The sequence below is a fragment of the Apodemus sylvaticus genome, chromosome 14, assembly GCF_947179515.1.
Source record: "Apodemus sylvaticus chromosome 14, mApoSyl1.1, whole genome shotgun sequence".
Taxonomy (NCBI): Eukaryota; Metazoa; Chordata; class Mammalia; order Rodentia; family Muridae; genus Apodemus; species Apodemus sylvaticus.
In genome coordinates this window covers 33,881,531-33,895,059 of record NC_067485.1, presented here as the reverse complement: position 1 = coordinate 33,895,059, position 13,529 = coordinate 33,881,531, and the positions used below count along the sequence as shown (strand labels likewise).

The 13,529-nt window shown below is 41.0% G+C and overlaps 1 protein-coding gene across 2 annotated transcripts in view; it reads right to left on the bottom strand.

The window, feature by feature from the left end:
* Window positions 1-1,498: 1,498 nt before the first annotated feature.
* Window positions 1,499-13,529, bottom strand: part of Mylk4 (myosin light chain kinase family member 4) — a 75,697-nt gene continuing 63,666 nt past the window's right edge. For both annotated transcript variants that reach the window (XM_052156993.1, XM_052156992.1), the window contains 6 exons: window positions 12,824-12,965; window positions 9,864-9,934; window positions 8,978-9,106; window positions 8,185-8,337; window positions 5,315-5,393; window positions 1,499-1,540 (listed from right to left, as the gene is read on the bottom strand). In XM_052156993.1, coding sequence (XP_052012953.1) covers window positions 1,499-1,540; window positions 5,315-5,393; window positions 8,185-8,337; window positions 8,978-9,106; window positions 9,864-9,934; window positions 12,824-12,965 — 616 coding nt within the window. The remainder of the gene's footprint in view (window positions 1,541-5,314; window positions 5,394-8,184; window positions 8,338-8,977; window positions 9,107-9,863; window positions 9,935-12,823; window positions 12,966-13,529) is intronic.

The following is a 13,529-nucleotide window of genomic DNA, read 5'->3' as shown; positions in this document are numbered from 1 at the left end:
GTATGTGCAGTGATGATGTGGACAGTGATGATGTGGGCAGTGATGATGTGGGAAGTGCTATGTGTGCAGTGATGTGTATGCAGTGTTGATGTGTGCAGTGATGATGTGAGCAGTGATGATCTGTGCAGTGATCATGTGGGCAGTGATCATGTGTGCAGTGATCATGTGGGCAGTGGTCTGTGTACAGTGATGACATGTACAGTGATGTGTGTGCAGTGATGATGTGAGCAGTGATAATGTGGGTAGTGATGATGTGTGCAGTGATGATGTGTGCAGTGATGATGTATGCAGTGATGATGTGTGCAGTGATGATGTATGCAGTGATGATGTGTGCAGTGATGATGTATGCAGTGATGATGTGGGCAGTGACGATGTGTGCAGTGATGATGTGTGCAGTGATGATGTATGCAGTGATGATGTGTGCAGTGATGATGTATGCAGTGATGATGTGGGCAGTGATGATGTATGCAGTGATGATGTGTGCAGTGATGATGTATGCAGTGATGATGTGGGCAGTGATATGGACAGTGATGATGTGGACAGTGATGATGTATGCAGTGATGTGTGTGTAGTGATGATGTGTGCAGTGATGATGTGTGCAGTGATGATGTGTGCAGTGATGATGTGTGCAGTGATGATGTATGCAGTGATGATGTGTGCAGTGATGGTGTGTGCAGTGACGATGTGTCGATGTGTGCAGTGATGATGTGTGCAGTGATGATGTATGCAGTGATGATGTATGCAGTGATATGGACAGTGATGATGTGGACAGTGATGATATATGCAGTGATGTGTGTGTAGTGATGATGTGTGCAGTGATGATGTGTGCAGTGATGATGTGGGCAGTGATGATGTATGTAGTTTCTTGGGGTCAGAGCGCAAAGCCAGGGTGAGAGGCAGCTGCTATTTGGGGGAATGTAGCCTTTAACTTCTGAAACAACACGGTATCTCATGCCACTGTTTTCAGGTTAAGGGTGCATAGCTTCAGGCTTTGTTCCCCCAAGCATCACTCACTGCCTCTGACATTACACAACTCCAAGTAAGGGTGACCTGAGATAATTTCTGTGCCAAGAATCTGGATCCCACTCTGCTAGGAAGTCTCAGGGCTCTGCCTGTGTTATCTCAGAGGGGTCACTCTGCAAGCTGTGGCACAGAGCTATCTACAATCCACACAATAGGGGACTGCACTTCCTCCACTGGGACATGGTAAAGCTGGAGTGAAGAAAGCACAATAACCTGATTGGAGCCCGCCAGCTCAGACACTCCCTGTTTCCCTCAATGTCGGCACAAAAAGAAATACCCAATAACTCCATTCATGTAAGCAATCTACAGACATCACTCAGCAAACAGTTTCAAGACCAGAAAATCACATTGGAACCAAATTTTTCTTGGGGTGTAATCTCAGTTATCCCCCCCCCAAAATGTGATTTTACTTGTTCCCATAGGAAGAGATGGGGGAGACTTAAGACCAACCTTTTGAATAGGCTCCTTCCATGAGTTATTTGGTCGTGAGGTTCGGAACACCAGAGTTGCAATTCTTCTAAGGAAATGAAGAGATTTTGGGAAGAAGGATTAGAACAGTTTCATCAGTTTCTGACTTATAGTAGGAGGGCATGAGAAGGACTGAAGAGTTTCTACTGGGTTCATGGTGCTCTCCCATGACACCCAAGAGGATAAAATTCCTAGCAGCCTTCTGTTGGGAGCACCTGTCTTCATCTACAGCAACATCCCAATATCACCTCCCTTCCTTCCACTGAAGACAGCATCCACCTACCTACTCCCTCATTGCATTTAGTTTGAAAATGTATGTTTGCTCAAAGTCCACTTTGACAAAGCAAAAGAACCAGTATTCATGTCACCGGGGCATGAAGCTAAAGAGCACAACTACTTTCGGGTGAGATCGGGGTAGTAGATGAAAGGATGTTAAGAGGCATTGGAAGATTTAAGACGACAGACAAGGCCTCAGATGGAGACTCTACAGTCATGGTAAAGAAGGTGATACTGACCATTAGCCTTAGTCAACAGGATACAAGGTGTTAAGGAGTGACAGAGACAAGACTGGCATGTAGGGTGTATTAGTGCAGCTGTGGCTGCTGGTGTGTTGTCTTGGTACAGACATTGGGAGATGTGTGAAAACTTTCTGATTGCAGATTGTTCTGATGCAGTTTGGATCATAGCTGCCCATCCCGCAGGCCCATATGCTAAATAAAGGCTTAGCCCCCAGCCTGCGGTGTATTACTAGGAGGTGGTGGACTCTCTAAAAGGCACTGGGAGCATGGCCTTGAGGGGATAGTAGCTTGTTCTTTCTGTATTTCTCTTCCTGGCCACAAAGTGAACTCTCTGCGGAGCAAGAGTTCTTATCGCCACAGGTCTGATAGTAATGAGATTATAGTTGTGATGCAAAATCCTAAAAATAAAAAAGAACTTATCACAAGAACTTTATCATCTCCTATATTTGTTAAAGTGCTGGAAAGATGACTAATACAGAAGTTGGAAATGAGGAAATCCTTTGGTGGAGTATGAGTGACCTATGGTATTTTACATACTAGGGGAAGAACAGGATCTGTTAGCAGATCTGAGAACAGGAAGAAAGGAAGAAAAAAGATTAGTTCTAGGAGAAAGGAAGTCACATTATCCTTAGGTACATTTCTTTCTTCTGGCTCCAGAGCACCAAGGAATTTTGTAGGAGGTGGCTGGTGAGTTCTGATAGGGAGGGGGCTGTTTCTGATGGGGGATGTATGGCATATTGTTGGGGACATAAGACAGAGCAGAATTACTGTGTGTCATTGAAGCCTAAGCCAGAGGCAGAGAATTCCAGCCCTCAATTTCTGAGAGAAAAACATGCTTCTTAAACGAAGACAGCATGTTCAAATGATCAAAAGCTAACTGAGAGTTTTTGACCATAAAACAATTAAAAAGGATAGCAAGAAAACACAAACTACTATAAAATAAATGGTTAAAATGGTAGTTTGGATCAGAATTAAAATTGTATTTTAATACAATTGTAAATTGTTATTTTAGAACCAGATTATTTTAAAAGTAAATCTGTGAAAATTTAGTCTCAATACAGGTTTAGTATTCCTAATCCAAAACTCTGAAATTTGAAATGCTTCAAAATCTAAAACTTTTTGAGTACCAACAACATAACTCATAAGTTGAAAATCCCACATCTGACCTCAAATGCTGTGCAATGATCAAAATGCAGATGTGCTGAAAACACTGAACACTCTTTCCTGAAGATATATTCATAAGGTGTGTATGAGACAAGATGATTCCATTCCAAGATGGAATCCCTTTCTTAAGATATCATATATATATGCAAATATTCCAAAATCTGAAGAGATCCAAGATCTGAAACTCTTCTGGCCTTAAGCATTGTAGACAAGGGATGTTCAACCTGTATTTCTTTAAAAAATAAAATGTACTGGTTGGATATCAGAACCCAGGAACACTAAATGTATATAGAATTGAAAACATGTCCAAGTCCTTACCCACCCATCAGAAGAGTGCGGAAGCTCTGCCAAGACTTCTACACTTCCTTGCCCCTCCTTAGTGTACTTGACAACAGAATAGGGGTGGTAATAATGCCAGGGTTATTAGGTTAGTATGAGGGTTACATGTGCTCATCTTTGTAAAGCAGTTAGATTCAGTGCCGTGTTAGTATAACTTTAATAACTAGACAGATGCACAGACATTTGAAAAATTATTTTCTTGTAACATCTATTTGCCTCAGGTATCACCAGCTGGGAGGCATAACACAAAGGTGATTTTTTTAGTTGTAGTCCCATGATTTAAAATATTTCTAAGCATTTTTTAGCCTGTATAATGTCATTAATTCCTTGCTGTGGTTTCTATATTGTCCTGACATGTCAACATGTATTTAGACTCCTGGCTAAAAATACATTGGTGGAAAATGGGCTCAAAATAGATTGGTTGCCCTAATAAGCAGTTTATGCAGTCTGGGTGAGGTACTGGCTAGGTAATGAGTTTATTTTTATTTGGCATCAGTACCAATTATCAAGGAAAGGTATATTCAGACACAAATAAAACTCAGTACTGATGCTCAATTTAGATGTAGATTTAATTTCAATAAAATTTGGCTGTGGAAAAAGTGAGAACCTGACACACAGTCATTCCAAGGTTTGCTGGTCTGAGAGAACTTCCTTTCCAAACCCCAGGCAGTGTGGACAATGAGGAGGAGAGCAGGAGGAGATGGAAGTGTAGAGCGTATGTACTATCCAGGCATGGCACCAGCCATCCAACTGATGGACACATTAGAGACATTCTTACAAGTCTGAAGCCGGAAGGCGGAGCTGCATACAGCCTCCATGCTCCTCTGTCCCAGTTAGACAGCCTGATGTTGAGGAAAGTTACTCAATGCAGTGAATCTGCTTTTGGGTTATCTCTACGATCTATGGTTATTTAGAAGAGAAAAGCATATGAGGCAGAGAAGTCCAGTTAAGAGTCAACTGAGGCAATCTAGGTGTCCCAGGCTAGGCATAAAGAGAGCCAGAGAGATTCCCAATGCATTTAGAACATGCAAGGTACAGACATGAAATGGAGGACTGAGGGAGGAGAGAAACAGGAAATGCTCATGAGCTGTTGTGCCTCACAATGGATGTTTTTTGCTGGAAGGATGGTTGAAAGTGAGAAGATGGAGCAGAGTTGGCTTTGGGATGAGAAGCCCCAAGTGGAAAACATTTAGGATAAAACCAGACATATAATTCTGAAGTTTAGATTCTGTCCTAAAGGGACAAATGAGGGAGTCAGAACACAAAGACTAAGGTGATGGGAACAGATTAGCATAGTGTGCTCAATTACCCTCAAAAATACTTCAGTCTTTAGTCTCCAATAAAAATCTCTTTCACATATATTCAAACATATGCTCATACCAAGCTTAGTATTACAACTAAGATCTGGTGCCCAGAGGAGAAGAAAGTTCACAAGATAAATAAAGAATTTAGAATTGTGAAAATGTTTAGGGAGAGAGTTCTCCTAAATGTACTTTAGCATATCTTCTCCAAACTGTGTTTATATAGCCCAAGCCATACATCTGTAGACAAGTGTGAGTTTGTGGTACAATATATTTTACAACAGATACAGTGATTTCATAATGCTAAAGGTGATCTATGAAACATATGTAAAAAGATAACATTAATATCTAAATAAAAATACTCCAAGCAATACATTTCTAGCATGTGATCTGAAGCTGTGAGCAAAGACAGTAGGAGGAATCTCATTTAAGCCTGAGTTGACTGTCACATCTGATGAGACAAGCAAGTGCGAAGCGAAGAGAAACAGGAAACATGGTCACCTGTGCACTCAGCCTGGAGTGGAGCTTGTGGTCTGACAACCAGGGGTGCTTGAGAGCTTCGCTGGCACTTAGTCTCCAACTAAAGGGGAATTCAGAAGCACGTTAGAGGAGCACACGAACGACGCCTGAATCAGCAATCTGGCTCTACTCACGGGTCTCGGTATAGTGGCTAACCCACATTCAAACTTGTCTTCTGGAATCGTGTGGTATGAAATTGTCCAGAGGTGACCATCAGCTCTAACTACACTAACAACACTGTTAATATAGGCAGGAAAATAATCAAATTCTTATTAATAATTGAGTGTTTTTTCAAATATAAGCAATTATTCTATGAGATGACATCTGAGCTTCATAAATTTAATTCTTAAGAGACTATTGAAAAGCAAATATACACTTCTTATTTATAAGAATAAAATGCTACAGTAATTCTCAATGAATACAAAAACAATTTAGGTGGTAAGTCATTTGAATATGTCTGCTAACTTTTGAATAAAGGAGTTTTGAAGAGTTTAGAAGAGGAAGCATTACCATAATGATAGAACATATTAGAATACTTTATAAAGAAACTATATTCTTTTGGAGATGAAAAAAGGTTTACAAAATTTGAAAAAAAAATATAACACGAAGAGTAATAAAAGTCATATTACATCCTAACTCTGAAACTTATAAACTTACTTGGTTGCTGATAAATACCACATTAAAATAACATTTCAAATTAAAAACAAATTGCATCAATATGAAATATGCTTCTGCAAAAACATCAAATAGTTCTAAGCAGTCACGAAGCTTCAATGTGGAGGATTGTTTTAATACAATTGCTTTATTAAATGCCAAATATTGAAGTGTAAGTCTTCACTTGCAATGAAGTTATTGAGAACAATCGCCGTTATAGGATCCTGAACATGCAGAAATTATTAAAAACTCCTCAGCCCCATCAACCCCACATGGTTCTACTTAGTGTCCTAAGGTTTTGCTGTTGGGTCCCTTGACCACTCCACAGGGATGGTGTTGAAAGATGATTATTCCTACATTCTAATGAAAAATGTTTAAGATCTATTAAAAAGTTATTAAGATTGTATTTGTAACTGACTTCTAATAATATTTCAGGTTCATTTTTGCACCCCAGATATTTATTTGATGACAGTGATATTTGGCCTGAACTTCAACCAAGTGTTGACTTGAGAGCTAAGTCAGTTGTTCATCTGTTATCTGATATTTCTTGGATACTTGAGAGACCCAGATTGTAGGAGTGGGCAGGACTCAGATGCCCGAAAACTTCACTCAGAGTCCAGAAAACTTACTTCTGGATCTGCTCTGCACTAGCCATTTGATTCCACAGCTCTCAGCCTCTTTCTTTACATGAAACTATGATGATTATCTCCATATATAACAGGAGTAAGCAGAAGTTAAAAATACATCACACACACAGTTCACAGCACATGCAGAGTTTTTCATCCTCCAAGGTTCAAACAAGTTGACATCTTTCCATCTCTATATTGTCTAGGATCCATAAAAGTAAAACAGTAACAACCTTGGCTATTATTGGGCCTAGAGGTCAAGGAAAAAGAAATTAAGTTTCTAAATTGTTTTTCCTCCCAGACGTCATTCGTTAGAGTAGTGGTTCTTAACCTATGGGTCATTACCCCTTCGGTAAACTTCTATCTCCCAAAATATTTACATTATGATTCAAAACAGTAGCAAAAGGACAGTAATGAAGTAGCAATAAAAATAATTTTATGGTTGTGGTCGCCACAACATGAGAAACTGTATTAAAGCGTTGGGGTCACCACAAAATGAGCAACCATATTAAAGGGTTGCAGCCTTAAGAATGGTAAGAGACACCACTGTCGAGGCTCAGACCTGGCCCCATTCTTCTGTGAACTGCTTTGTATTATTTCTTCCTAAAAGACACAACTTGCCAGACTGGTGGTATCTACCATTAACCTCAGCACCTGTAAGACAGAGGCAGGCAGATTTCTATGAGATTGAGACCAGCTTGCTCTACAGACTTGAGTTCCATACCACCCTTAACATATTTCCCAGGGACAGATGGCCAGTTAAGTACTTACATGAAAAAATGTCCCTCCTGGCATCATAACCCACTATCCACACTACTACCCTCCCTTACACCCTCCTCCCTCTTCCCTCACAATCTTGTTTATTAATGGGCCCAAATGCTGCAGAGAGAATCACGCAACTGTTATTGGCTCTGAAGACATTAAGTGTGATCTACTGTCATATAATTTAGGTATAAAGCCATCTAAGGTGGCTTAGTCCATGTCCATCCCACTCTGTGACACTAAAAATCACACTTGTTCATCTGCTCAAATTTGAATTAATGTGTTTTTAGCATGAAAGAAAAACCTAAGGCTGTATGACAGCCTAGAGTGTGAGCTTGAAGGAAGATCAACTTAAGTTTAGTGTCGTTCCTCTCAGTTCCTAGCAATGTGACCATAGGCTAACTACATACCACCTCATCATAAAGTAGTCACAACAGACACTTCTCCCTCTGGGAGTTAAGGGCTATGATTAAAAGAAATAATGTCTGAAAGGCATATGACACTGTCTGGCCAATAAATGTTTATAGACATGGATGGACTGAGGGCAGGTCACCTGAGGCTGACCAGAAGGCTTGATTGCGGGAACTCCATTGCAAAAATCAGAAGGAGACAAGGTTTGCAGCCCCATCCAGCCTCATGACTGAAACAGTCCTGGGCTTGAGTAGATTGGGTCAAGGGGTCAAGTCTCACTGAGCTCAGAGCCTGCACATGCATTGTAGATGTCACTGAGGGAATGGAATTCACTAACTCCACAGTGCACCCTGCACCAAACTATTGCTTCTCCCACAACATGAGATAGACTTGCTTCACCTCTTCTCCTTAATCAGGAGCTTGGAGATGAACTCCTTGGCCTCCTCCGAGATATCCTGAAATTCTTCATCTTCTAAATCCCATCGACAGGCCAGGATGTTGGTCAGCGTCTCAGCATCATTATCGCCCAGAAAGGGGGACAAGCCACTGAGTCTACAAGGCACAGGGTTCAGGGTGAGTAAGTTTTTGGACAGTCATGAATCCTTTATAGATAGGATGCTTTCTAGTTTGAGTATTTAAAAATAAAAGCAGGAATATAGCAATAAACTGCAAGTATATAGCCCATCCCTGCAGCTGGGACCCTGCCTATGTGTCCCATCCCAACCCCCAGTCCAGCAACTACAGCAAGGAAAGTTGCAGTTATATTTGAATAAGTCTCAAAGAATAAAATGAAATTTCTTTTCAAGTATTTTACAGCTGACAAGACAAGGTGCTGTTGCATACCCAGAAAGCAAACCCCAGAATGTTATTGCTGAGATGCAATAATCAGAGCAGTGTGTACTGATCCAAACACGTCAACACCTAGGGCTTTTTAAAACTCATGTTTAGGGCTCTTGGTGGTATCCTGGGACTCAAGGTAACCCATGGAGATGGCAAACATCTTTTTCTCCCCCTAGATACAATGGGGAAAGGAATTCACTCCTTTCAATATTAAGATTCAACAGAACCTAAGCAACAGGAGACAGCACAGTGTTATTCTAGAAGACCTAGGTCAAAGCTTTCATTCTAGTGAAACCTCCTAGACCATTCACTGATTAAGGACGAGTATGTGAGAGACTGCGAAGTTGCTTACAGCATGTATGTGATGACACCCACACTCCACATATCCGTAGGAAAGGAAACGAAATCATAGTTCACAACTTCAGGGGCAAGAAATTCTGGGGTTCCAAAGTTCACCTTCAGCTTCTCTCTGGGCTTGTATCTGAAATTGAGGGGACCAAGATGAGAGCTGAGCATGTCAATCAAAAATCAAAACTAATGAACATTGAAAACAGGCACTATTTATAAGATAAAATTAACTTCAGTTATACAGCAAACTAAAAAATAGACTTTTGCCAGAAATTGCATAATGTCAAAAACCAACAAAACATTCTGGGGGTGTTCAAAAGTAAAAATAAGTCCTATAAAACCTTAATGTTCTAAAACAGCTGTGAGACATCTACTCTGAATAGTTGGAACACCTAAATACAGGCTATGACAGATGCCCTGATTCGGTCCCTCACATGCATTGTCCAGCATAACCCTTTCCAAACTGACAAGATGCTGCCACCACTCATGGTATCTGCTTTCTGCTGAATGACACACTGAGCTGGTAACACACCCATGTAAATCTCTTTGTTCCAGTAAGAAACCAGACCCCTCTATAGTCTTTTTAAAATATTAACATTTTAAAGTCTTCTCATGGAACAAATACAAACATTTAGATAAACACAAATTCTGAATTAATAAGCTTAATAAACTTCACTGGACTAGGTTTTCATTTCTCATTTTTTTTATTAGATGTGTCGTATATATTTCTCAGCACTCAAATCTCAGATCTAACAGGATTAGAGTAAACGCGATTTTCATTAAGTTAATTCTAAATGAAGGCATGGGATCTATCAGCTATGTCTTTGCAAAGATGAGCATGTGTCCCATCTCCTGCTTCTATCCCTGAACTTACATCCAAACAGACATACCTTCTGGCCAATCCAAAATCAATAATTTTTATTTGCTTAGCATCCCGATTCACACACAGGATGTTCTCAGGCTGCCAGGAGAAAGAGACACATTAGCAATGAAAACAACCATCTTTCACTCAAATTGTCCTTGAACCACAACTAAAAATACAAGATGCTCAGGAAAAACATATCAGGCCTTTCACTCGAGGGCTGGTTTGTCTGTGTGGGTATTTTCTCCTTTAATTATGTGGTGGATGAGGTTGTGGGTAGCCTGCCAACCTTGCATTACCCTGCCTGTCCCTCTTCTTGGTTTTACAGATTGCCATAATGTATGAGTTCAGGCAGGGGCCTTCTTGAGGAGAGAAGGAGAAGGAGGTTGCTCTAACACTTTCCAAACAAACTGGTGTAGGCCAGTTCAGAACTGACAGACCCCCTCCTCCCGTTAAAGTATTAAGTATATTTCCTTCTTGAAGCAATATTTCCCTCAAGATTTACGAGTTCCAAGAGAAATGGCCTGATTCAGTTAAACCACCACATTGAATGCGCAATATAATGCGACCAGTTTTGACCTCTGGATGTTTCCCTAGTGCTTTGTCTATGGGAACGTTGCATGCTAAAGGAAGGCTTTTGTCTCCTGTTCATTCTTCATCCTCCAAAATTCCAAGGTTTTGCTGAGCTCTGTCTCAGTGCTTAAAGTCCTTGACTAAGTGTTCCCTTGGAGTTAGATGCTAGTAAAACTTGGCCCTGCTAACCTGACAGGCTTAGAGGAGGGGAAGAAAATCAAGCACTACTACTTAGTGCCCCTGGAATGTCCTGCAGATGTAGCTATATTTATTGGGATAGAAAACTTTAAGTCTGGGAAAAATAAGTAATTTTATTTAAAGCCAAGGTCATCCATAAAATAAGAAATAGCATTCTCAAAGAAGAGCCAAGAACTCTTAAATCCTAATTTGAGCTCCACTAAGAGCTGGGCATTGGCGAAGCTGCCAGGTGCCCTGGATGCCATCCCCGCCCTGTCCATGGGCCACATCCCCTTCCACATCCTGTCTGCTGGAAAGGAGGCCCCAGCAAGGCAGAAACCCAGACACACTTTGTGAAGTGATGGAGTGTCTCCATATCAATATCTAATCACCCATTTGGTTGTGTGTAATATCTTTGGAAGCCCTTTCCAACAATGTCTTTAAACAGATGCCCAAGATGCAAAGCCACTTTACAGTGCAGTGGGTGCTGTACTAGAGCAGCTGAAGATGTGTTTAACTAATGGGCTGAGCAAGTAAAAACCACCCTATTACCAAAGAATACCATCGTTTCCTGAAAATTTGCTTGCAGTGTGTAAAAAGTCATCTTTGAGGGCACTTCAAAAGGATACTTATGATACTAGAACTAAAGAATGTCCATTATCCATGTTCAGATAATATTTACAGAAAATAGGACTACTAAGGAAATTACTTTTAAGTCACCTCTCAACCCCTTGTGGTGATGCATACCCAATACCTTCAGTCTTTCCTTCTAAAGAGCTCTTTGAGGAAAAAAAAAAAACAGGTCCTTCATGACCCATCCAGCTGTCACCTTTATTATTATCTTTATATATAAACCATAACTAAAACTGCCCATTGCAAGTCTTCAATCAATGTTTCAAAGCCACAGATGGAGTCATTTGACTTATGATAGGTCAACTCCTGGCTCCAGTTGCCAATCAAATCCCATCAGGACTATCTATAAAATATCCACAGTGAACAAAAGTGCTCCTTGGAAATGCACATTATAATATTCAACGTGGCCAAGGACTTCGCTAATGATTTTTAACTTCTGACTTTGTCATTTTATGTATCATCCCCTCCTCGAGTGCAACAGTGAATGGGAAAGGCAAGACACATAAATCAAGACAGTGAGGGAAGCCAAGTTCTAGGAAGAGAGGCCCATGGAAACCTATTTAAGAGGGTCAGATTTATTCAGCTGTACCATCCCTGGAGAGTTACAATACACGGTATGTTACATAGAATACAAATTTATCTCCCTGTCATGCTGTGAAAACAGGGAAATGAGAAAATGGGCAAGCCACACAAGAAGATGCACTTTATGATACTGACTCTAACAGACGGGATCGGGGTTAGTAGGGATCGGGGTTAGTAGGGCTTAGTCTTTTGTTGGCTTATCTAGAGCTGTTTACAGCCCAGTTCTGGAGACTTTATAATGAGAGAGAGAGAGAGAGATAAAGAGTGGGAAGGGAGTGGACTGGCTTCCCTCCTGCTCTCTGACTTGTGAATGGCTACCCTCTTGTCTTTTGGCATTGAAGCCCCACTTTCTACCTGCATTCCATTCTCCATGCCTTCTATTCAGAGTTAAGCAAACTCAGAGGAAAGTAAATCCCAAACCAGCGTTTCCTGGAAGAATTTAAGAGGCTACTGGGAATTTTTAGTATCTGGAGAGGGCAGATACAACTTGGGAATTGAAGACTAAAATCCTCCCACCATGGACTCTGATAGTAAGTCATAAGGAATACTGTGAGAATAGAGCTGGTTTTAATTCTACACTTTTAGGGAAATGGCCTCCTGTGTTGATTTACTGCATGTAATTATAAAAATCTCAACAAAAACCTCCAAAGATAGACATGCAAATAATAGTCCCTGAAGGTGGTGACAGAAGTTGAGGATGAGATAAAAATCCTAATTATGCTAGGTGGGGTGACACAAGTCTGTCCCGGTGTCTGGGGAGGCTGAATTGAGAAGAAAGCTTGAGCCTAGAAGTTCATGGCTAGGCTAGGTGAAGAAGCAAGGCAACTCAGAGAGAGAGAGAGAGAGAGAGAGAGAGAGAGAGAGAGAGAGGCCCGTGTTATTCCTAATTCCTGAAACCATGACCATAGAACCATAGACAATCCACCTTTTCAAAGCTGGTACACCGTATGTCACAGATCCCCAAACAACGTGAGAGAGGAGCTAACAAGGCTCGCATTTCACGGGATGAAAAGCACGCTCTACCTTGAGGTCCAAGTGGAGGATGTACATCTGGTGCATGTACCTAATCCCCTCACAGATCTGCTTCATGAACAGGATGGTGTCCAGCTCTGTCAAGTTGCAGTTTTCATCAATGATGCGGTCAAACAGCTCCCCGCCCTCCACACTGCAGAGGGAAGAGGCAAAACTCAGTTCTGACTCACTAAACTCCACATGCTTTTCTTATGGTCAGTTGCTGCCCAAGTTCCTATAGCCCTATCATAGGTGTGTGTGTGTGTATGTGTGTGTGTGTGTGTGTGTGTGTGCATGTATGCATGTGTGCAGTTATTGTCTTCCCTTCTTTGCCATATGAGTTACATGACTCTTGTGTTGGATACCTTCAGTACACCTTATGTACATATGATTGTCAATGTCACATAACTAAAGTCTCAAAGTCCCTGTCACTGGTGGCTGCAGCTCCAGGTGAGTCTATGTCTATCACTTAGCAGATATTGGGGGTGAAGAGGGCTCAGGGACACTCTGAGGTGGGATTCCAGTGTTAACAGAAAGTGAGACATAGTCTTCACAGTTTGAGTTCTTAGATTAAGTATAATGGCAAGATGCTTTTATGTAGCAGGTGCTGGATATTTAAGTTTTCCAAATGCCTTCTATACTGTAGCAAATAAAACTCACAGTTTTAAAACTTGAAATAAAAATGAGCTGAGTTTTCGTGTCTGTTCAGACGGAACGG